At 43.6% G+C, this 25,986-nt stretch overlaps 1 protein-coding gene across 3 annotated transcripts; it reads left to right on the top strand.

The window, feature by feature from the left end:
• LOC132252088 (uncharacterized) lies at nucleotides 1–25,938 on the top strand. 3 transcript variants are annotated; one of them, XM_059732105.1, is made up of 3 exons: nucleotides 1–3,369; nucleotides 5,813–5,925; nucleotides 21,676–25,938. In XM_059732105.1, exon 1 carries the CDS (start codon nucleotides 1–3, stop codon nucleotides 2,395–2,397), a length of 2,397 nt encoding a protein of 798 aa, XP_059588088.1. In that variant the 3' UTR covers nucleotides 2,398–3,369; nucleotides 5,813–5,925; nucleotides 21,676–25,938. The 3 variants fall into 3 exon arrangements, with proteins under 3 accessions (XP_059588088.1, XP_059588092.1, XP_059588090.1); XM_059732109.1 differs by lacking the exon at nucleotides 21,676–25,938 and adding an exon at nucleotides 13,709–21,658; XM_059732107.1 differs by lacking the exon at nucleotides 21,676–25,938 and adding an exon at nucleotides 11,932–21,658.
• Nucleotides 25,939–25,986: the final 48 nt, after the last annotated feature.

Here is a 25,986-nt window from a genome sequence, read left to right as displayed (position 1 = left end):
ATGTTTGCGATGGCACAGTTCCAACAAAGTAAGTGGGTTGGAGTCACATTGGATCTAAAAAATATGTTCTTTTCCATCCCGATAAATGACCCAGAAGGAATACTAAACATGTGTATTGATGGCATCATGTATAGGTGGACGGTCTGTCCACAAGGATATCGTAACACTCCATCACTGGCCACTGGTGCCATGAATAACACCCTAAAAAGTTTCAAAGCTTCATGCTCTCTTCCCCCAGAGAAGGAACTAAAGATTTGGAGTTACATTGATGATATCACCATCATGGGTCACGATAGTTCCGTAGTTACTAGTATAGTCAATCAACTAGTCACTCACCTTCAGAGTGAGGGATGGACAATCAACGAGGAAAACTCTTGTTTACAACCTGTAGATGACATTACGTTCCTTGGTACTCGATACATTGGTTCCATCCGCCACAGAATTTCTCATGAGGGTCCTAACATCAATCCATTGAAAATATTCTTCCCTACAACTAAGCTGTTGGGTCATTTGAATTGGTATCGGCATTATATTGAACCTAGTGATTTGGCACTCCTCAACAAATTGCAGCGACAGATCTGTAATAAATCCAGAAAGTCTACGCCCTGGACAAAAAGAGATCAGCAGAATCTGCTTCGCCTGCTAGCTACGGTTAAAGATACACAACTCCATGCCATCAATCTGGGTGAGTCACTAACCGTAACCCTCAGGTTCACCACCAACCATGTGTGGGCTGTCGCACATAACCCTCACAATGAGCTAGTATATACAGCCCATAAGACGCTTCAAGCAGCACAACATCGATATGGAGCTATAGGAAAAATCCTCCTAGCTGAACAACTGGTGGAACCTTTAACAAGGGGGCATGGGACATTACGCACTCCCGGTGCCACATTGTTACCCTTGCTGGATGCAGGAAGAGTTGACCTAGATTTTCAGGGGGAATCTAAGACCTGGAATACACTAGTTCTTACCCACCATTACAACTGGCATTGTTGGAGGTTGGAGGACATGGTACCTGATCCAAGCCCAGAAGATGAGGAGAAGGTCCCTACATTGTATGGAACTTCTGCCCCAGCATGGATGGCTTCAGATGGAACCTCCCAACATGGTGGAGGCTATGGGTATTATTGCAAAGCTTGTAACAATAAGGAAATCTTTCAAGCTGACCCAGATGATAATTCGGCCCAAAGATGTGAATTATTAGGATTCCTTAAGGTACTGGAACATTGTTTGACACATCATAACGATACACTCCCAGTTCCGATCATCGCAATTGATTCACAATACATTTATAAAATTCTTACGGGAACAGCTTTTCCCTCCAAGAATTTAAATGATTGGCAAGATATTTGGGAAACGTTAACTAAATTTGTGCGCCTTCCGTTGATTAGGCACACTAAGTCCCATCGTCCAGATACCGATCCAGTGCATGAGGTAATTGATAAGCTCTTGGAAAATCCACTCAGGACCGACATAGTCTTGCCTGTCACATCTACCTCTGGTCCTGAAGTAAATCCATTCCTCATGTGGCTTCATGAGAATTGGGGTCACCCGGGACCACGAGCTTGCCATCAACGTTGGTGCCGAACCCTTATGGAGCCGGCCTCATACGGAGCTCGGAGCGATTGGGAAAAGGTAGCTCAGGCCTGTGAGATATGTGCTAAAGAAAAGTGCCATAGAACCAAGCACCAACTAGGAGCTTTCGATTCTTCACAGTTTCAAGCGGGAAAAGTTTGGCAGGTAGATTTGCTGGGACCCCTCCCAGGGTCTAAGCTGCCAAATAAAGGACTAGTTGTTGTCGATTTGGGAACAAGACAGTTACAGGTTATCCCCCTACGGAAAAGTAATGCCACTGCTGTCATTTCTGCTTTGACTGCTGTATTTGCTACCTGGCAACCCCCTCATGAAATTCAGTCTGATGGAGGACCCCCGTTTAACTCTAATGCTCTAGACAAATTCACTCGTCTTCATAATATAGCCTGGCATCTTCATTTGCCGTACCACCTGCAGTCCAACGGTGTTGTGGAAAGACACATAGGTCTGTACAAAGAGCAACTTTGCCTTAGAGGAGGAGGGACGTTTAAAAACTGGACTAAATTTAATCACGATGTCCTTATTTCACTAAACACCGCTAAACCGTTATGGGACGAAGCTAATGTCCAGAAACCTCCACCTTGGGAGCCCAAATTCCAACCAGACGAGTTAGTGTGGATTTCAATACTGCACCCCCATCAGTCTCATCCACAAGTTCACAAAGGGACAGTCCAACGATCGGGACAATATCCTAATACCTATTCTGTCCAATTAGAAGAGAAGCCCGATTGTCCTCCTATTATCGTTCATCACAATCGGATGACACGCCGTTCCAACGTTTCCCCAGTATCCTTACAGTAAATCCAATTATGAGTCTTTTGTTTTGTGTTGTTGTTTTCTCTCTTCATAGGACTGACCCTAGAAAAGTAGTAATCCACAACCGCCCGAATGTGAGATTCATCAAGCTCCAGACTGCAGTTCGTTCGAGTTAATAGGGTGATGATTAAAAAGGAGACACTGAGACAATGAATGTTCATTAGCTCAGGACTTATTATAACGTTATTCACTCCCATTTTATTAAGTATTTTATTGACATTGTCTGTTAGTAGGGAGGGACGGACTGACTACCAGACGAGGAGAGTCCCAAGCAGATGTTCTCCAATCAGACAATGATCAACAGTTGTTGTTATATGTTCAAAGTTATTGTATTTTGTAACTTGTTAAAAAGACCGGTCTATCAAGTTGTTTATATATATATTACTGGTTGTTAAAGCTTTGCCAGGTCAGTGAGTCCTGAAACAAAGATGCCGGATGATAAGCTCATGTGTCTAAAATTCCAGTTGTGCCGTCGGCAAGGGGACATGTCACAACCCAGTGATTTTTGTGCCTCGGCACGGTGGAATTTTCCTGCCACATGAGAGCCTCTTGCAAAGTAAAAGGTTTTCTGTTGCTGCAGAAAACCCCCAGTGCAAGAGAGTTCCCACCATTCGAATGTAAATTTGTGTCCCGCTATTGGCCAGCTCTAAATTATGCACACGTGGCAGCTAGTAATTGGCTTGCTAGCCATTTAAAATTTCGTGCGACTTCCACCCAAGTCGCAGAACTTTGAGCGTGCTGCAGAGTGCTTCTGAAGAGATCTGACTCGTGGCTGAGCTGATCGATAGACTGATCACCTATCGATTCTTCTCCCCGTCACTGAGCGCAATCCCAGACGTATCCTTTTCCCTGCCGGCCTGATTTGTAGACGGACGTGCTGGCCTGAGCCCTGCCAGCTGGAACAACTAACGTAGTTGTTCAGATGACCGGACCGTTTTCGTCACAACAGCAAGCAATGTGAGTAAAGTTTTACAACCATAAAGCTTTCTCGTCCTCTCTATTCACCAGCCCACCCCGACAAACGAGTAATTATTGAATCACCTCGAGTTGGCTTTGGCCGTCCGAGACACCTGTCTTCAACAGGGTGATAAGTGGACAACAGGAATTAGCAAGGCAGTAAGAGAAAAAGAAAAAAGGAAGATGATTTCAGAGGCGGCTCTAAGTTCTCAAGAGTTGGTCCCTTTTTTATATGGTTATTCTTCCACATAACCAGGGATCCTGGTTTTCTCTGCTAAAAAAATCCCCAATTTTTTAATTAAAAAAGTAACCCAAAATCCAGCTTTTCCAGTGATTAGAAGGAAACACCACTAGATAGATAGATAGATAGATAGATAGATAGATAGATAGATAGATAGATAGATAGATAGATAGATAGATAGATAGATAGATAGATAGATAGATAGATAGATAATGGTGCTTCCCTTTAATCACAGAAAATGGTGGATTTTGGGTTACTTTTTTTAATCTGAAAATTGAGGATTATTTTTTTATCAGAGAAAACCAGGATCCCTGCACATAACTATAACCTGCCAATCTATCTTTATGATGGTCACTAGCTAATTCCTGTATCTTGAGGCCTCTGTTCCACAAACACAGGTACATACTTATGCAATGATTTACACTCATAGCTATTTACCAAAGCTTTCTAGGGCTTGGTATCACCATCACCATTATAGATGGCTGCATGGGTTGGTTAGTCCCAGTAAGGCAGCAACAGGGACAGCTTCTTTATTATATTAATAAAAGTCTTAATGAATGCTTCCAAGCAAAACAACAGACAGCAACAGGAAATTAACACCATTCAGAATAGAGCCTTCTACTGGCAGGAATGCATAACATATACAGTACATAATGCTGCTCAGTACATAGCATCCCTCTCCCCTAGACAAATGTTGGCTCACCTCAGAGTACCCAATTCAGAGGTTAGTGTGAGGTCACTAAAAATGGCAGTATCTTCTTTGTGAGCTGCTTCAGCAGCCAGAGGATTTGATTGGTCTGGTAAAATAGCTGATGAATTCATAAACACTAGTCCTGCTGAGAATACAATGTTCCCTGGATCTGTAGATGGTACATCATCTGGACGTTAATTTTGCATCTGGTCAACATGACTGCAAAGCATCTTGCCATCTGGAGCCTTGGCCTTGCATAGTTCTGTAGTTTCAAGGACAGTTGCAGGTATCCACTGTGGTCCAGTTCCATAGTTCCAGACATATACAGCAGCATTTGATTTGAAAGTCCATATAGGTGAAGCAGCCTGTTCGGCAGAGAAATTAATTTCTTTCTTCACTTGGTGCTCAACTAACAGGTCTGGGTAGAGCTAATCCAAACAAATCTTTAATTCTCAGCTCATTCAGTAGTTCTGCAGGGCTTTGATCTGTGGCTGTGCATGGAGTTACACACTGTTGGAGTAAAAAAGTGGCTAACTGTATGTTTCAATTACCATCAACAATCCCCTTCAATACATCTTTAGTAGTTTGGATCATTCACTTGGCATGGTCATTGGATGATGAGTGGGATAGTGCAGAAGTGATGTATTGATTTCTTCAAAAGTGAATTGTGCACCACTGTCAGACACAATGGCATCTGAAAGACAATTCATAGATTCATAGATGTTTGGATCAGAAGGGATCTTAGCAGATCATCGAGTCCAGCCCCCTGCCCTGGGTAAGAAAGAGCAGTGGGGTCAGATGACCCCAGCCAGGTGCATTTCTAGCCTCCTCTTAAAGACCCTCAAGGTAGGAGAGAACACTACCTCCCTTGGAAGCCCATACCAGATATTGGCAACCCTAACTGTGAAGAAGTTCTTCCTGATCTAACCTACATCTGCTCTCTGTCAGTTTGTGGCCATTGTTCCGAGTTACTCCAGGGGGTGCCCTGGTAAACAGAGCATCTCCTATTCCTTGCTGCCCCCCCCTCCCCCCCCTCTGATGAATCTGTAGGCAGTCACAAGATCACCTCTCAGCCTTCTCTTGTGGAGGCTGAAGAGATCCAGGGCCCTCAATCTCTCATTGTAGGGTTTTGCCTACAGGCCCCTAACCATATGAGTGGCCCTCCTCTGAACCCTCCTGAGTTCCCCAGCCCTTGGACTACTATCCCATGGTCCTCATCCATGTAGGAACCAATGATGTGGCCAGGAGTAGTCTGGACCATATCATGGGTGACTACAGGGCTCTGGGGGCCAGGCTTAGTGAGATGGGGGTGCAGGTGGTCTTCTTGTCCATCCTCCTGGTCAGTAGGCATCACAGCTCCTGCATCAAAGAGGTCAACCTGTGGCTCAGGAGTTGGTGTCATTGTACAGGATTTGACTTCCTGGACCATTACCCACACTCCCTGGCAAAGGACTTCCTGGGACGCGATGGACTTCACCTCTCAGCAAAAGGTAAAAATCTTTTCTCCACAGGTTGACTGATCTCCTACATCAGGCTTTAAACTAGCTCAGACAGGGGAGGGGAGGCGGAAGAAGGAGAACATCAGGAACCTGCAATCCATGGGACATTCAGCAGTATAGCGCAGGTAAGCAATAAGCAGGTAAGTAACAAGGGGCCCATTGGGCGTCAGAGCTGGGGGGCAACAAAGGTGCCAGTCACAGGGCTCAAGTGCCTATACACCAGTGCTAGGAGCATGGGGGACAAGCAGGATGAACTATCACTTCTGCTTGCAGAAAACACTTACGACTTAGTGGGGTTAACAGAAACCTGGTGGGACTCTACCCACAACTGGGCAGTACACATTGAGGGCTATAAGCTGTACAGAAAGGATAAAGTAGGGAGAAGAGGGGGAGGGGTTGTGCTCTATGTCAAGGAGTGTTATACATTAACCCTTATCAAAATGAAATTGGAGAAGGAGAAAGTAGAAGGATTGTGGGTTAGGATACCTGGAGGTCAAGGGGAAAGGGATTTGGTGGTAGGGGTCTGCTACAGACCCCCACACCAAGGGGAAGAACTAGATTTGGAACTCCTGAGGCAGCTCTTGGAGACCATAAAGACTAGGGAAGTGGTAGTCATGGGGGACCTAAACTACCCTGACATCTGCTGGGAGATGCAGACAGCAAATTCCCACCATTCACGCAGGTTCCTATCCTGTGTGCAGGACCTCCACCTGATGCAGGAGGTACATGGTTCCACTAGGGGGAAGGCCTTACTGGACCTGGTACTGGCAATGGGAGATGACATGGTAGGGGACCTATAGATCAGTGGTCACCTGGGGGACAGTGACCACCAAATAATAGAATTCACCATAAGGCATACAGTGGGAAAGGTAACTAGTAGGGTGGAAGTGCTAGACTTTAGGAAGGCTGACTTCAGTGAGCTCAGGCATTTAGTCAATGACGCACTGCAGAGTAAGAGATTTGGCGAGATGGGAACCCAGGAAGGGTGTCTGTACCTTAAGGAAGAGATCCTTCAGGCACAGAGGGAGACGATCCCAATGCAGGGGAAAAGGGAAAAAGAGCCAAGATGCTTCCTTGGCTGACCAGAAAAGTCCAGAGCAGCCTAAGGGCAAAAAAGGGGGAATATAAGCAGTGATAACAGGGAGAAATTACTGAAGAGGAGTATGCCTCCTCAGCTCGCAGTTGTAGGGAGGCAGTTAGACGGGCCAAAACTACCATGGAGCTGAGGATGGCATCCCAAGTTAAGGATAACAAAAAATTGTTTTTCAGATACATAGGGAGTAAAAGAAAGGCCCAGGGTGGTAGAGGACCACTACTGAATGGGCAAAAGCAATTGGTGACAGACAGGGGGAACAAGGCTGAACTCCTCAATGAGTTCTTTGCCTCATTCCTAAACGAGGGGCAAAACAAGTCTCACAATGGGATCATAGAGAGACAACAGCAGGGTGCCAGACTACCAAGTGTTGACCCTGAGATAATGCAGAGTCACTTGGAAGGACTGGATGCATTTAAGTTGGCAGGCCCGAATGAGCTCCATCCAAGGGTACTGAAGGCACTGGCTGATGTCACTGCACAGTCACTGGCAAGAATATTTGAGCACTCGTGGTGCACGGGCCAGGTCCCTGAGGACTGGAAAAGGGCCAATGTGGTCCCTATTTTCAAGAAGGGGAGGAAGGAGGATCCTAGCAACTACAGGCCAGTCAGGCTCACCTCCATCCTTGGTAGAGTCTTTGAAAAGATTATTAAAGCTCATATATGTGAGAGCCCAGCAGGAAATATTATGCTGAGGGGAAACCAGCATGGGTTCTTAGCAGGTAGATCATGCCTGACTAATCTAGTCTCTTTTTATGACCAGGTTACAAAACACCTAGATGCAGGAGTAGGGGTAGATATCATTTACTTAGACTTCAGGAAGGCCTTCGGTACGGTATCCCACCCCATACTGGTGAGCAAATTAAGAGGCTGTGACTTGGATGATTACACAGTCCGGTGGGTGGCAAATTGGCTAGAGGGTCATACCCAGAGAGTGGTGGTGGATGGGTCGGTATCAACCTGGAAGGACGTGGGCAGTGGGGTCCCTCAGGGCTCAGACCTTGGACCAGTACTCTTCAATGTCTTCATCAGTGACTTGGATGAGGGAGTGAAGTGTACTCTGTCCAAGTTTGCGGATGATACAAAACTGTGGGAAGAAGTGGACACACCGAAGGGCAGGGAACAACTACAGGCAGACCTGGATAGGTTGGACAAATGGGCAGCAAACAACAGAATGCAATTTAACAAGGAGAAATGCAAAGTGCTGCACCTAGGGAGGAAAAATGTCCAGCACCACTACTGCCTAGGAAATGACCTGCTCGGCAGCATGGAAGTGGAAAGGGATCTTAGAGTCCTAGTGGACTCCAAGATGAACATGAGTCGGCAGTGTGACAAAAGTCATCAGCAAAGCTAACTGCACTTTATCGTGCATCACCAGATGCATGACAAACAGAACCAAGGAGGTGATACTTCCCCTCTATCAGGCACTGGTCAGACCTCAGTTGGAATACTACGTGCAATTTTGGGCACCGCACTTCAAGAGGGATGTGGGTAACCTGGAGAGAAGGGCCATTTGTATGGTTAAGGGCTTGCAGGCCAAGCCCAATAAGGAGAGACTAGGGCACCTAGACCTCTTCAGCCTCCTCAAGAGAAGGTTGAGAGGCAACCTTGTGGCTGCCTATAAATTCAACATGGGGGTGCAGAAGGGAATTGGTGAGGCTCTACTCATCAAAGCGCCCCCAGGGGTTACAAGAAATAATGGCCACAAGCTAGCAGAGAGCAGATTTAGATTGGACATTAGGAAGAACTTCTTCACAGTTAGAGTGGCCAAAATCTGGAATGGGCTCCCAAGGGAGGTGGTGCTCTCCCCTTCCCTGGGGGTCTTCAAGAGGAGCTTAAATAGGCATCTGGCTGGGGTCATCTGAACCCAGCACACTTTCTTGCCTACGCAGGGGGTCAGACTCGATAATCTATTGAGGTCCCTTCCGACCCTAACGTCTATGAATCTATGAGTCTCACTTGAGACTTCCATGCGTAGACCCTGAGATGGTGCAGAGTCACTTGGAAGAACTGGATGCCTTTAAGTCGGCAGGCCCGGATGAGCTCCATCCAAGGGTGCTGAAGGCACTGGCCGACATCATTGCAGAGCCACTGGCGGGAATATTTGAATGCTCGTGGCGCACAGGCCAAGTCCCGGAGGTCTGGAAAAGGGCCAATGTGGTCCCCATTTTCAAGAAGGGGAGGAAGGAGGACCCGGGCAACTATAGGCCAGTCAGTCTCACCTCCATCCTAGGCAAAGTCTTTGAAAAATTTATCAAGGCTCACATATGCGGGAGCCCAGCAGGACAAATTATGCTGAGGGGAAACCAGCACGGGTTCATGGCAGGCAGATCGTGCCTGACCAATCTAGTCTCTTTTTATGACCAGGTTACGAAATGCCTGGACACAGGAGGAGGGGTGGATGTCGTATACTTAGACTTCAGGAAGGCCTTCGATACGGTATCCCACCCCATACTGGTGAACAAGTTAAGAGGCTGTGACTTGGATAACTACACAGTCCGGTGGGTGGTGAATTGGCTGGAAGGTCGCACCCAGAGAGTCGTGGTGGATGGGTCAGCTTCGACCTGGAAGGGTGTGGGCAGTGGGGTCCCGCAGGGCTCAGTCCTTGGACCGATACTCTTTAATGTCTTCATCAGCGACTTGGACGAGGGAGTCAAATGTACTCTGTCCAAGTTTGCAGATGACATAAAGCTATGGGGAGAGGTGGACACACCGGAGGGCAGGGAACAGCTGCAAGCAGACCTGGACAGGTTAGACAAGTGGTCAGAAAACAACAGAATGCAGTTCAACAAGGAGAAATGCAAAGTGCTGCACCTAGGGAGGAAAAATGTCCAGCACACCTACAGCCTAGGGAATGACCTGCTGGGTGGCACGGAAGTGGAAAGGGATCTTGGAGTCCTAGTGGACTCCAAGATGAACATGAGTCGGCAGTGTGATGAAGCCATCAGAAAAGCCAATGGCACTTTATCATGCATCAGCAGATGCATGACGAATAGGTCCAAGGAGGTGATACTTCCCCGCTATCGGGCGCTGGTCAGACCGCAGTTGGAGTACTGCGTGCAATTCTGGGCGCCGCAATTCAAGAGGGATGCGGATAACCTGGAGAGGGTCCAGAGAAGGGCCACTCATGTGGTTAAGGGCTTGCAGACCAAGCCGTACGAGGAGAGACTAGAGAAACTGGACTTTTTCAGCCTCCGCAAGAGAAGGTCGAGAGGCAACCTTGTGGCTGCCTATAAGTTCATCACGGGGGCACTGAAGGGAATTGGTGAGTATTTATTCACCAAGGCGCCCCCGGGGGTTACAAGAAATAATGGCCACAAGCTAGCAGAGAGCAGATTTAGATTGGACATTAGGAAGAACTTCTTCACAGTTAGAGTGGCCAAGGTCTGGAACGGGGTCCCAAGGGAGGTGGTGCTCTCCCCTACCCTGGGGGTCTTCAAGAGGAGGTTAGATAAGCATCTAGCTGGTGTCATCTAGACCCAGCACTCTTTCCTGCCTATGCAGGGGGTCGGACTCGATGATCTATTGAGGTCCCTTTTGACCCTAACATCTATGAATCTATGAATCCCTCTTGAAGTGTGGCACCCAAAACTGGATGCAGCACTCCAAATGTGGCCTAACCAATGCCACATAAAGGGGAAGTATCACCTCCTTGGACCTGTTTGTCATGCACCTGCTAATGCATGATAACGTGCGGTTAGCTTTACTGATTACTTTGTCACATTGACGACTCATGTTCATCTTGATGTCAACAATGACTCCAAGATCCCTTTCTGCTGCTATGCTGCTGAGAAGGTCCTCTCCCAGCCTGTAAGTGGGCTGGTGATTCTTTCTTCCTAGGTGCAGCACCTTGCAGTTGTCCTTATTAAACTGCATCATATTTTGTTCTGCCCATTTTTCCAACCTGTCCAGGTTCACCTGGATTCATTCCCTACCCTTTGGTGTGTTAACTTTACCCCATAATTTGGTATCATCTGTAAATTTGGATAGAGTGCTTTCCATGTCCTCATCCAAGTCACTAATGAAGACATTGAACAGCACCAGTCCAAGGACCAAGCCTTTTGGGACTCCACTGCCCACATCTTTCTAGGTCAATACCGACCCATCCACCACCATTCTCTGGGTGTGACCCCTAAGCCAATTTGCCACTCGCCTGACCGTGTAATCATCTGCGTCACAGTTGCTCAGTTTATGTATGAGAAAATAATGAGATACCATATCGAAGGTTGTCTTAAAATCCAAGTAGATGACATACACCTCGATTCCTGCGTCTATGCATTTTGAGACCTAGTCATAAAAAGAAACAAGGTTAGTCAGGCAGGATCTGCCTGCTATGAATCTGTGCTGGTTGCCCTTTAGCATTGCTTTCCCTGCTGGACTCCCACAAATGTGATCCTTAATATTTTTTTTCAAATGTTTTTCCAAGTATAGAGGTGAGACTAACCAATCTATAGCTACCCAGGTCCTCCTTCCTCCCATTCTTGAAAATAGGGACCACATTGGCCCTTTTTCAGTCCTCTGGGATCTGACCAGAGCACCAAGAGTGCTCAAACAGCCATGCCAGTGGCTCTGCTATGACACCATCCACTTCCTTCAGCACCCTTCAGTGAAGATCATCCAGGCCTGTTGACTTAAACACATCCAGCCCCTCCAAGTGTCTCTTCACTAAGTCTTTGCTAACAGTTGGTGGGCTGGTTACACCCTTATGCCTGTCTATGATCCAATTGGGAGATTTGTCCTGATCCGAGTTTAGGAATACAGGGGCAAAAAACTCATTGAAGAGCTCAGCTTTGTCCCCACTATCTGTCACTAGTTGCCCTAGTTTGTCTTGTAGGGGCCCTATACTACCCTGAGCCTTCTTTTTACTCCCTATATAGCTGAAGAAGGACTTTTTGTTTTCTTTAATATTTTGTTGCCAGCCTAAGTTCCATTTCTGTTTTGACCTTTCTGACTGCCTCCCTGCAAGTGCAGGCCTAGTAGGTACACTTGGTAGCTACCACCTGCTTCCACAGCCTATATGCCTCTTTTTTCACTCCTAGGTGTTCCCGGACTTCCCTGTTCAGCCAAGAGGATTTCTTGGCCCCTTTGCCCCCTTTCTTGCACAAAGAGATTGTCTCCTTCTGCGCCTACAGGGTTGCTCCCTTTAGGAACAACCACCCTTCCTGGACTCCTATTTCACCAATTCTCTTGTTCTTCAGTGCCTTGCTAACTAATCTCCTGACCACACTGAAGTTAGCCTTTATGAAGCCTAGCACTTCTGTCCTACTGGTTATCTTTCCCACCCTATGCTGGAGAATGCATCACAAAAAGTTTTCTTAAAACTGAGATTACGGAATGATGTCATTGATGCAACTGAAACAACTTCTAGCCAATGGGAGAGGGACTCACCATAAGTGAAACAGGTAGATCTCTGTACACATTTAGCCCTTCTTCAAAAACTTTGCTGAAATCCTTAGGATATCTTGAATGATATCTGTTGAAATGCTATGGGCTCCTGTTAACTTGATGCCTAGTGGTTTGAATCATTTCCCACCTAGTTAGCTTGCTTGCTGTCCTTTGGCAATTGAAGTGGAAGACCCCTCCATCCTTTCCCTAGTGGACATTGACATAAGATTCTCCTTTTAAATCAGTTTCTTGTTTATTGTAGTCAGCAACTCTTGCATGGGACACTAGGGAGATGATTTTGAGGACAAAATGATTTGTATGTCTCTTATGATATTAAGGTATGGAATTATAAAAAATTGAAGTTGGAAGGCACCTCAGAAGGTCGTCCAGTTCAACGCCCTGCTCAAAGCAGGACTAGCCCCAACTAGATCATCCTACCCGAATCTTTGATTAGCCAGGTCTTAAAAACCTGCAAGGATGGAAATTCCATAACCTCTCTGGGTTATCTGCTCTAGTGTTTTACTAACCTCTAGTGAGAGAGTTTTTCCTAATATCCAACCTAAACTTCCCTTGCTGCAACTTGAAACCATTGCTCCTTGTTCTGTCATCTGCCACTACTGAGAACCATCTAACTCCATCCTCTTTGGAACCCCCCCTTCAGGTAGTTGAAGGCTGCTATTAAATCCTCTCTGTCTTCTCTTTTCCAGACTAAATAAGTCCAGTTCCCTCAGTCTCTCCTCATAAGTCATGTGTCCCAGCCCCCTCACCATTTTTGTTGCCCCTTGTCCACATCCTTTTTGTAGTGGGGAGCCCAAAACTATACACAGGACTCCAGATGTGGCCTCACCAGTGCTGAATAGAGGGGAAGAATCACTTCCCTTGATCTGTTGGCAACACTCCTACCAATGCAGCCCAGTATGCCATTAGCCTTCTTTGCAACAAGAAAACACTGTTAGTTCATATTCAGCTTATTGTCCACTGTAACCCCCAGGTATGCTTCGATCCCAAGTCTGCACCCATGACACATGGGATACCTTAGAGCATCACTATAATGTCAATCTTCTTATTCTGTAGGGCTGGTATTCCTACACTAATGATAAATCCTATAGACATTTGTATATGTTCTACGGGCTGAAAGTTGATTTGGATCAGAAGCAATATTTGTGGCCACTGAAGGTATACCCTCCTTCTTTGACGTCTTCCTGGATGGCTTGAATTTTTAACAACATACACATTCAACGTGACATTTTCACTTGCAATGATGGCATTCAGTGTCTCGGAAATGGCATGTGTCACATCTGTGGTTCCCAGCACAGTTATAGCAGCTTGCTAGGGGTGAAGAATATATTTTCTTGTGAGCTGATAGTAACTTCTTTAGAGAATTCCTTTCAGATTGCATTTTGTAAGTCTCAATTGATGTAATCTTTGCAGACAGTGTTTGGATCATCTTTGAACAGAGAGACGCAGGCTTGAGTTCAAGTACTTCTTCTATTAAGTTTTGCTTTGCAAAGAGTCTGCCTTGCAGGGCTTCATCTCAACCTTTGCATATGAGTCAATCCCTCAGTAAAAGCTCAAGACTCAAAATTACAGTTCTTGGGCAGCTGACATAACTCGACTATGCATGCTGCAATCCCTTCATTTGCCAGCTGATTGCACTGGCTGGAATACAGCTGTGTTTCAGATAGACTTGGTGCATGATCTGAGACCTGAGGAAGGAAACTAATACCCAAAAGCTTGCCTACGTCTATCCCAGCTATGAAGATGGTCCAATAAAAGATATTATCCACATGAATTCTTGAATTCTTGCCCCTCGCATATTTCTTGGACTATTGCGGTAACATCACCTCAATGCTACCGAAAATGCTGTAAGATTTTAACTGAATTTTTTAGCAAAATAAGTGTGGCATATATTATTGGCAAGGTGGATATCAACATTTTTCTTCTACCAAAAATGAAATGAAAATATTAATAACCATTTCAAATTATTTCAAATGCTCAGTGTTTTTTATTAAAAATTGAAATTTTAAAATGGTAAAATATGACCTTTACAAATATATATAAATGGGTCTGGACCAAAATATTTTCAGGCTTTCAAAATCTTTCATGAAATTTTCATTTTGTTTTCTAGTCAGCAGTGTATAAAATTGATTTTCCAGAGCATACATTTATGGAGACAGTTACTGTGAAGTTCTAATACAGTGCTCATTTAAAAAGCTCTTCACTATAAAGCCACCCCTGTAAAAGGTTAGTGTACTGTGGTTCTTAACCATTATTGATGTCTGCTATAAATTTTCCCTTTCTGCATCACAGTATAAAAATGAACATAATACATAAAGGAATTGAATTCCATAGTTCAGGAGCTTAGTGTGCCAATTCACTTGATCCATAAAACATAGTCTGCACACATGGAGCAGATTAAAGACATTTCAAAGGTGAATGAAGGGGACTAGTCTAACCACATACATAGGATGCAGTCATGTCCTGTAAAGCTTTTTTCTAAATGAGTGCCAAAATCTTAAAATTAACCCATTTCTCTGCTGACTGCCAACAGAATGCTCTTGACTACATACCAAATAAACCAAATGCAGACCCAGTGTGATTGCAACTTCTTTGAAGTCACTCAAAAAAACTTAGCTTTTCAGTGTTAGGGGAATATCTGCTGAAATACCATCACCCCAAAACATAGACAAGACAGGATGAAATAAAAGTATGCTTTGAGAATACAGAAGCCTGACTGACAACATACTTCTCAAAATGTGTCTTAAATTATACAATTACTATGTACTTCATACAAAAGCTAAAAACCCACTATTAACAGCATTACCTGGATGATAAAGAAAACTGCCACTAAAAGAACAATCAGACAGGGAAGCTCAAGAGAATTGCAATAGAGAAACAGTCAATAGCAGCTCAGGATTATCTTAACTTTAAGAAAATGTGAGATGTGCATGACTGCTTCATGAAAAGCTTCAAACTGGTTCAAGCAGAATAAGCCCCAAAATCATCTGCATACACATGAACCGGATCGACTGCAGGGCATTCAGGACACAGGAGAGATGCAAACCTGCTGAACCCAGGTCATCCATTTAAGTGACTGACGGTTTTGAGAACTGTACAGCAATTGAATCAATTCAGTTACTGGTAAGAATATCTCAATCCTTATTTCCCACAAGTGCTGCCTTCCTAATGGAAATGTCACCTTTTTATGTACACATTGCAGAGAGCTAAAGAATGTTAATGAACGTCAAGCCCACATTTCTCTCAGTGGCTGGGTTTCTGAAAGTGGTTAGAGCAGTGGACTGACTACTGCATGCATACATGCTAATCAAACCTCCATCTGCACAGGAAGCTGCTTACTGAAACAGACAATTGTATGACTCCCTGCAATGCTGCTCAGGGAATGGGGAACAGATGGAGTGAATTGAATTCCCAGGGCCTGTAACTGCTAGGGGATTCCCCTCTGACACTTAAGTCTTTGAAATAAGAACAGAAAGTTTTCTAAGCTGTGGAAAGCAAATTTTACTCCCTTGTAACTTTTCCATTTATTTAAAAGGCTTTTCCAGCAGAGAAAATCTTTCCTTACAACACATATAATAACTGCCCTAGATATGTGGAGTGGTCCCATGGTGCGGTCAGTAGTTGTCCTGCCAATTTCCTTTTCAACTAAATCATGAAATTATGGAATGCCAACCATGGGACAGCATAATAGCCTGATGATTGGCACTTATGTGCAGAGAATATTAAGTATCCTACTCATTGATTAATTATTCTTTGGGTATTGCATAGGGACAGGGCTAGGTTATAGGTGACTAGTGGATGAAGACAGGTAAATGGAACATGGGACTTATGAAGAGCCCAAGGAGCAGAGGTCACTTGCTGCCTTTTGACTGTACAAGTTTGTTATGCCATGAAAGTTAATTGAGATGTTGGAGCCGAACATTAGGAGAAATAACCAGGAAAGAATGATTTTGGTTTTTTTTAACAAACCAATTTTAACAATGATAATTGTAAGGCATAATAAGGACTAACATTTAAACAGCAGCCTCTATGTCTGTATCCATTATTAAATAGATGCTCTCCATTTTGATGATTCTGGAAGGCTGAAGGACCATTTTTAGGGTCTTACAGTAGAAAGACCAAGAAAATTTAGTCTCACCTATGGTTCTCCTGAAACAGAGGTGATGGGAATGACAAGAGCAGCTCTGACTTACCTCCCTTGTCCAATACTGGGCAGCTAGCAAGAAGCTCTGCTATATTCTGCTACTGATTTAGATGACCCACCATTAGAAATGCAGATTACAATACAACTGTGGGTTAAAACTAAGTAGGGACCATATTTGTATCTCTACTGGCAAAACCATTCTTCTGAGATGGGTCCTGTTCCTGAGACCACTCCTTCCCTTCGTTCCTCTACAGTTCCCAGCAATGTAGTCTAAGGAATCCTTAGAGGAGTCGAATCTGTCAGTGACAACAATATAAGAAACCAAAATGATCCTGCCAAGAGCACCTATCTCCTCCTCCTGGCAAAAGCAGAAGACAGCTACTCTTTGCATGGATTTGGTTTAATGTAGTAAAGCTGTAAATATTTGTTTTAAGAATCCATCAAAGCAGAGCAGCCTCAACTAATATTTCAGTGAGTTCAATAGTTCAAAGATACTGGCCCAGCTAAATCAAAAAAGAATTTAAAAGATATTACTAATATTGGTTAATATTTAGAGAGCTTTTCTTCTTCCTTTCCTGCCAGATGTTCATCCCATGGACATGTAATGTCTATGATAGTGATTTTTTATGGACATGAACTTGGGACCTTTTGAGGCTGTCTGGTTTTCTGTCTTCCACTGGATTATCTGATCACAGCCCAAAGGAATTGTCACATTCTTCATTGTGTCACTGGGTCAGATCTGTGTTCCCACCATTTCTGACCCTAAGGATATGATCATGGCTACACAGGTCCCAAGGAAAAGTATTGGCTGATTGGTTAGCCTTTTCCAGTGTGCTATTACTGCCAGCATAAGGCAGTCTGACAAATAAGCATTTTATTCTCAACCTTGAGTTACAGCTTCTACACATATGTGTGTGATTTCACAGCTTTTCAAAACATATTATACTATCTTATTTGTGTATTCAGCCCAGTTTTTGCAGCAGTAATGAAGACTTCATTTGACAGTTTTAAATGAGCTGTTCTTAGGCATTCAGAGGAAACCTCATCAGTACTAAAATGAGACTTCATTGCAAAGATGCTTATTACTTGCACAGTTTTCAGGTGTCCAGATTAAAACATCATTTTCTACTTTGTCTCATGTAATGGCCAAAGTAGTGCTAAGGCACCTAAATTTCATCCATGTCCACATTTTCACCTAGAACTACAAAGTGAATCAGTAGTGCTCTGGAGTCATCTAATTCCAGCTGTGCTCTGTTAGGATTCAACTTTGCCATGGTTGCGCAGAAATCCTGTGAAAACTTCCCAATTTTAGATGGACAAAAACCACACTACGAATTCTTTGATGCTGAAATGAAACTGTGATGGTGGTGGAACCCGCCTTTTGCCAAATGGCTAAGGCACCAGGCTAGGAAAGGAGAGATGCAGGCTGTAGCTCCACCTTATTGTGAGAAAAAGCCTGTCTTTCTACATCACAGGAAAGTGTTCTCCAGAGCATGAAAGGAGGGTGGAAGCATCTTTGCAGACAGGCTCACTAACCTAGTGAGGAGGGCTTTAAGCTAGGTTTGCTGGGGGATGGACATCAAATCCCTGAGGTAATTTGGGAAGTGGGAGAAGCACAAGAAGAAGGGGGAAGCAGGGGAGGCCTCCTCATTCTTCCTGAGAAAGTAAGACAATCTGCTAGTTATCTCAGGTATCTCTACACAAATGCATGGAGTCTGAAAAACAAGCAGGAAGAACTAGAAGTCCTTGCACAGTCAAGGAACTATGGCATGATTGGAATAACAGAGACTTGGTGGGATAGCTCGCATGACTGGAGTACTGTCATGGTGAGGTATAAACTGCTCAGGAAGGACAGGCAAGGGAGAAGAGAAGTAGTACATAAAAGAGCTGTATAATTGCTCAGGCCTCCAGTATAAAACTGGAGATAGGCCTGTTGAAAGTCTCTGGGTTAAGGTTAGAGGGGAGAGCAACAAGGGTGATGTCATGGTGGGGCTCTGCTAAAGACCACCAGACCAGGAGGATGAGGAGATGGGGCTTTCACTAGCAGACATTTCTTGATCATAGGACCTGGTTCTCATGGGGGACTTCAATCACCCTGACATCTGCTGGGAAGGAAATACAGCAGTGAGTAGGCAATCTAGGAAGTTTTTGGAGAGTGTTGGGGACAACTTCCTAGTGCAAGTGTTAAAAGGACCAACTAGGGGTTCTGGTCTTCCTGCTGCTCAAAACAGGAAAAACTGACAGGGGATGTAGTAGTGGATAGCAACTTGGGCAGCAGTGACCACAAGCTGATTAAGTTCAGGATCCTGAGAAAAAGAAGGATGAAGAGCAGCAGAGTAAGGACCCTGAACTTCAGAAAAGCAGACTTTGACTTGCTCAGGGAACTCATGGGCAGGATCCCCTGGGAGGCCACTCTGGGAGGCCACTCTGAGGAGGAAAGAAGTTTAGAAGAGCAGATATTTTAAAGAAACTTTACTGAAGGAGTAGGAATTACCCATCCCAATGTGCAGGAAGAATAACAAATATGGCTGGTGGCCAGCTTGGCAGAGCAGATAACTCTTCAGTGAGCTAAAACACAAAAAGGAAGCTTACAAGAAGTGGAAGACAGGTGTCTAGGGAGGAGTATAAGAATATTGCTCAGGCATCCAGGCATGAAATTAGGAAGGCCAAAGTTGGAGTTGCAGCTACGAGTGATGTGAAGGGTAACAAGAAGGGTTTCTACAAGTATGTAAGCTACAAGAGGAAGGTCAGGGAAAGTGTGGGTCCCTTACTGAACATAGGGGCAGATGAGGAGGAAAAGGCTGAAATACTCAGTGGCCTTTTTACCTCAGTCTTCACAGTCAAGGTCAGCTCCCAAATTACTATACCTGGTAGCACAGTTTGGGGAGGAGGTGAGCAGCCAACACTGGCAAAACAACAGGTTAGGGACTATTTAAAAAAGCTGGAAATATACGAGTCCATGGGGCCAGATGCAATGCACCTGAGGGTGCTGAAGGAGTTGGCAGATGTGATAACAGAGCCACTAGCCATTATCTCTCAAAACTTGTGGTGATCAGGAGAGGTCCAGATGATTGGAAAAGGGCAAATATAGTGCCCATCTTTAAGAAAGGGAAGAAGGAGAATCCAGGGTACTACAAACCAGTTAGCTTCACCTCAGTCCCTGAAAAAATCATGGAGCAGGTCCTCAAGGAATCCATTTCTAAGCACTTGGAGGAAATGAAAGTGATCAGGAACAGTCGGCATGGATTCAGCAAGCACAAGTCATGCCTGACCAACCTGATTGCCTTCTATGATAAGATTACTGACTCTGTGGATTAGGGAGAGCAGTGGATGTGATATACCTTGACTTTAGCAAGACTTTTGATACAGTCTCCCACAGCATTCTTGCAAGCAAGTTAAGGAAGTATGGGTTGGATAAATGGACCGTAAAGTGGATAAAAAGCTAATTGGATTGTTGGCCTTAACAGGTAGTGATCAATGGCTCAAGGTTTAGTTGGCAGTCAGTATCAAGTGAAGTGCCCCAGGGATTGATCCTGGTTCCAGTTTTGTTCAATATCTTCATTAAAAATCTGGAAGATGGGATAGAGTGCACCCTCAACAAGCTTGTGGATGACACCAACCTGGAGGAAGTAGTAGATACACTCTAGGCTAGGGCGAGGATTCAAAGTGATCTAAACAAATTGGAGGATTGAACATGAGGTTCATTAAGGATAAGTGCTAAGTTCTGCACTTAGGATGGAACAATCCTATACACTGGTACAGCCTGGGGACTGCCTTTCTTGAGCCAAAAGTGTGAACTTGTTGCCAAGGCTAACAGCATACTAGGCTGCATTAGTAGGAGCGTTGCCAGCAGATGGAGGGAAGTAATTATTCCTCGCTATTCTACACTAGTGAGGCCACATGTGGAGTACGGTGTCCAGTTTTGCCCCTCCCCTCCCCCATCCCCCCCCCCTTACAGAAATGTTGTGGGCAAGTTGGAGAGAGTCCAGTGGAAGACAACAAAAATAGTAAGGGGGCTGGGGCACATGACTTCTGAGGAGAGGCTGAGGGAACTGAGCTTATTTAGTCTGCAGAAGAGAAGACTGAGAGGGGATTTAATAGTGGCTTTCAACTACCTGAAGGTGGTTCCAAAGAGGATGGAGTTAGACTGCTCACTGGTGGCAGATGACAGAACAAGGAGTAATGGTCTCAAGTTGTAGCAATGGAAGTTCAGGTTAGATATCAGGAAAAACCTTCTCACTAGGAGACTGGTGAAGCACTGAATGAATTACCTTGAGAAGTTGTGGAATCTCCTCCCTTGGAGGTTTTTAAGGACTGTCTCAATAAATCCCTGGCTGGAATCATCTACTTGGGGCTGGTCCTGCTTTGAGCAGGGGGTGCATTAGATGACCTCCTGAGGGACCTTCCAACCCAATTTTCTATGATTCTGTGATATCTGTGTGATCATTCGCTAGGCTAGAACAGTTTGTTGTAACCACAGTAGGTATGAGGTCAAGGCCCTGTGGATGAAAGGGGAGTAGAACCCATATTTCCCATGACACAGAAAAGTGCTTTAACCATTCTACTATTTATAGATGAGCTGCTGGAATTTTAGTGAGATGAAGTTGCCCACATACATGTTTATCTACTCAGCTCAGGTCAGAATCGCTGCCAAAATACATGTGCCTTACACCGTAAAAGAGAAGCAGAATTCTAATTAGACAGATGCATCTTAACAGAAGTTAAACTTCCCCATTGAAATGAAAGAGCCCACACTTCAAGGGTAACCAAGGATCCATCTCTGAAAGCCTCTAAGTGTTTCCTATTGAAGTGAAAACAAGTGCTGTATGGTTCTGAAAAGCAAAACAGAATGCAACTCCGGGGACACACTAGCTATATACTAGCTCCCCACAGAGTAAGAGACAGTTTCTTCCTCAAGGAGCTTGCAACTTAAGACCTTAATGCTGCAAAACACTGCTTTTGGATATCTGCCTGATGCATCTCTTGTGCAAGATCAGAGCCTCAATAAGAAACTGCAAGATGAGGATAGCTGCTCTTAGTCCTGTCCCTATGCCATGCAATAAAATGCTAACAAGCTTGTCAGGAGGGAAATTTTGATTTTTATTTAATTATCCAGTTCTGTTTATTTTTATACTCTGCCCTATCCTTTCATGTGCATGATATAACAACAGCAACAGAGTATACAGAACAAGCCAATATTGAAATATACAATTCTCTTCTCCCCTCTCCCATTCAGAATTAATAAGAAAAGAGAACTTGCCCTTTGAAACACTCCTCTCAAGAGCCTAGGAAAACAGATCAGTTGTGTAGAACACCCCAAAGGAACAGAGTCAAGATACATCAGACCAAGAAGTGAATTCTGGAGTCAAAAGGCCTTCATCAGAAATTCCCTTCCATCATCTCCCTCCAATTAAAACAAAGGAAATGCCAGTACAAACACCTGAGTCCATCTCAACTGGAACTGCATCCAATAACAAGTATCAAGGCCCTGGCTTTGGGTAATGATCTGAATTGTACCTAGAACTAAACCACCTAGATCTTGCAGACAGGAAAAGAGCTGACACAGCACACACACAGTGTGCATGTGAATTATATATTGAATAGTTACCATATAAGCTTACATGTGAAAACTCCAAGTAAATGTGCCATTTTCTGAATCAATACCCTGGGCAACAGCAACAAGCACGTGTGTGCAAATAAACACTATCACAGCACAAAAAGCAAGGAGGTCATAGATTGAAAATGCACACTCATAGAATCCATTTAGACACACGTGGACAGGGAAAAATTTCAAGAAAGGAAAGATCCAGAATTCAACCCTGTTGGTGGCCCTACATGCAGAGAATAGTAATCAGTAGGGATCTCATTAAAATGCTGTTTTGCGGATTTCATGGAAACTGCAAAATCTAGTATTGTCCACAAAATCACCAAAAAACACCCCACTTAATAATAAAATGCTGGTTCCCGAATGGAACAGCCCAGACTCACAGCCCATCCAGAAGGGGAAGGGGCTAGCTGATAGGGCAGCACAAAGAGCAACCGAAAAGATGGCCACCGCCCCTTCATCTCTCCTTCCCCTTTGAGGCCTCTCCACCTATCAGCACCGAGGGGCAGGGCTCCCAGAGCAAATCTGCAAAATGTCTGGGAAATTTGCTCTTTATGTCACAACTAACTTATGAAAATTGGTAAATCTAGCTGCTATTAGAGTAGGGCTCTAGTTATCAGATGTTCCCTACGCCTGGTTCTGTGATGCAGTACAACAGACCTTCCCTGATACACTCCTCTTTGGCACAGTCAAGTAAGAACTGTTCAGACTCAATTGTGCCTGCAATTATAGGGAGAGGGGAAAGAGTATGGGCATTTTTACATATGCAAGGGCCCAGCGCTGAAATGCTTACAGTTGTATAAGTGGCAAAATGCATGTCAGCTCCGAGAAAATGGCAGTGATGTGCTTTGGAACTAAAACACATCACAGGTGCTTTGGTTCAAAAGCGCACTGCTGCCATTTTCTGCGTGTTGATGCACATTTCTCCACTTATACAACCGCATGCAGGGCAGCACAGTTCACCTCAGCTCGCGTGCGGTGCACACTTGATTAATAGATTAATCGAGTCTGCTCAGAAGCGGCAGATCTCCAGCGCATCGCAGGACAGAAAAGTATGTGTATAGATGCCCTATGAGTTCACACTGACACTCACCACCGAAAGGGGTAAAACAAATTACCTGTCCCCTTTTACAAATAAGAAGAGAGAAGCAAGTCAAAGTGTGTATCTCTAAGGCCCAGTTCTTTGCCTTTACTCCTCCTGGGGAAGTACAAATGTGAGCCTAATGACTCAGTCTAGCTGCAGATACACAGTTATTAGCATTAGGAAATGTTACGGCTACCCAACAGCAAAATATGAAGCAGCAGCGAAATTATTCATTCATTGAGTTTTTTTTATATGCGCACGCACATTTGTACAGTCTCATGAGTTTCATGAAAATTCAAATACCTGGTGCTCTTTTTGGTGGGGGTTAGTATTGAGAGGGCCCTAGAAATTCAATAAGCTCTGATATAATTGCTATGAGTAAATGTTAATGCATAGGGATGAACTTTTTTTTACTTTATACATATTAATAGGCACTCTCTTTGAGAAAGAGTGACATCAGACATTGATACATTTGACAGCAGTGAAAAGAAAAAAATGGTCGCACTATTAGGAGCACTCCTGAGGTGGTATAGAACTGTGTCTTTCATACATCAGCCTTCAGTCTGCAAGCACATTCTTATTAACTCACGTGTGCACTGAGAATTCAAATGAGCTACTCCTTTAGATGCTGATTTTTAGCAGCGGTCCCACCAGACAAGCTGGAATCAAACTCACAGTTTCAGAGTATGGGTAGAGTATAATTTTCTCAGTACAGTTTGTGCCTACTGAATCTCTCAGAAGATTAGAGAAAGAGACAGCATGCAGCAGATCGTTAAAGAGCCACAAGGCCGAAGGGTAAAAAAAATCTTCAGCTGAACACTCTGCTCCAAGCACAAACGTTTCTCCTCTGTTAAAAGATAGGTGCAAGGTTGTGTATTTAATATTACTAGAAACAGAGATATGACAAATTGCTTAAAGTGGTTGTTACACTTTAAGGCAAATATGAGCTAACTACTGGTGTCTGAATATTGTTGTTACATTAGTAGAACATGGATGTACTATATAAAATACACTGAGAAAACTACCGTAGATGCATATGTTTTGTGTATTAACTTTAGAAAAACATTTATATACTATCACACCAATAAAGACATCACATTGTAAGTTAGGTTTCTAACTGAGTTATCAGACCGCACTATTCAGCGGACCTAGAAGACATTAACAAGAAAACAGCAGTAACACACCTTTCCTTGCCTTCTTGCCTTCATCCTTTTGTATAGGTTGGCATGAGGAGGTTGTTTTTGAGGATGAGAAAAGGAAAAGAAATAGGAAAGGAATGAGAAGCAGTTCAGTATAGAAAAGAGGCAAAGGGCAAGATGGATATGACAAACAGATAACGCTCTTAGACATGTTTCAATTAAAACAACTGTTTGGTTGAAAATTAGCTTTTTTTTCAAGGAACATTTCAGTTTTTAGTTTTCAGGGGGAAAAAATGTTGCAGTTTTTAAGCAAAAGTCAAAATTGTTGGTATACTTGCCCACCTTTTGCAACTGACTCTGTACTTATTGGCTGTATAGTTTGTCCTTCAATTTGTGTAAACCAAACAGATTCAGATTTTAACTTTAAAAAAAAAAACCGAAAAATTCTGCACAAAGAAAAACCCAGAATGGAGAGTATTGCTTTTTTTTTTCCAAAAATTTTCATAGAAAATGCTGCCCCTTTTCTGACCTGGTTTGGAATATATTTTTAGAAATTTATGAAAAGCTATTTTGTAAATCCAGTTGTAAATACATTGACAAATTAATTTGCACTGTTAGTCACAGCTCTGTCTGGAAGGTAGCATGTATGTGCAATAGTGAAGTGTTTCATTCCACAGAAGACAAAGAATGTTAACAGAGCTACCGTAATGTTTAAATCTCTCATTGAGGAGATACTTGAATGCTTCCCATCAGAGTATGATTACACTGTTTTATAGTTAAGGATAATCAACGTAATGGTACTCATGTTACTGTGGGTATATTGCTCCCATCAACAGAGTATCCAGTATAATTAAAATAAACCACAATGTATGACAATAGGAGGGTAGAAGAGGAAACTAAATCTGTGGACTACTTGACCCTCCAGCTAAATGAAGTTTCATAAAGCAATCCGTTCAGAAATGGCGTGAAAGGAAAATTTTTACAATGTATAAAGCAAGGAACAGTGACGGTCTCAGTGATCACTTCCTCTCCCTTTGATGATCACATAGACCAATTCCCCTTCTGTTCACATTTGCTCAAACCACCTCCCCTTCCCTTCACCATAACATTTTCTCTCTGTGGAATCTACACCAACTGCTTATATAGCACAGTGATATTAAGAAGGATTTAATGCACATTTAGTTCCTTTTAATGCAGCTCAGCATTTAGAAGCAACCTAATGACAGCACCAGGAAGCTGGCCAGCTCTCATCAGATCACCAGCAAAGGTTGTTTATAGAATCACTATTTGGGCATCTTGAGAACAATGTCAGAAAAAAAAAAATTTAATTAAGCTCATTTATCAAAAGTAACTGGGAGCTACTGTTTATAGTACATATGTCCCAGATATTTTCACAGCAGCTTTACCTATATTGTGTTCAGTGTGTCTAAATTATTCTGTTGTACATGTGATTTAGCTAATATTGTAATGTCTTCTTTAGGAAGGAGGTGTACATACATTATGTATCTATACATTTAATGGGCTATATGGTATATTTGCCCCACAAGATTTTTATCTTTTACAGCTGCCCCAAGTCATGGCATACAAAGGATTTCTGTTTTCTTCATCATATGTCTTTACAATCATAACTGTAAAAGTTTCTTCATTTAAATAAATATGCTTTTGATCTTATAGTCCTTCTTAATTACACTTCTCCCATAACTGTGACAAAAAGTTTAG

This window comes from Alligator mississippiensis, chromosome 1 (assembly GCF_030867095.1).
Source record: "Alligator mississippiensis isolate rAllMis1 chromosome 1, rAllMis1, whole genome shotgun sequence".
In the NCBI taxonomy this organism is placed as follows: domain Eukaryota; kingdom Metazoa; phylum Chordata; order Crocodylia; family Alligatoridae; genus Alligator; species Alligator mississippiensis.
The sequence above is the reverse complement of the archived record's forward strand: the minus strand, read 5'-3'. Positions and strand labels throughout refer to the sequence as shown.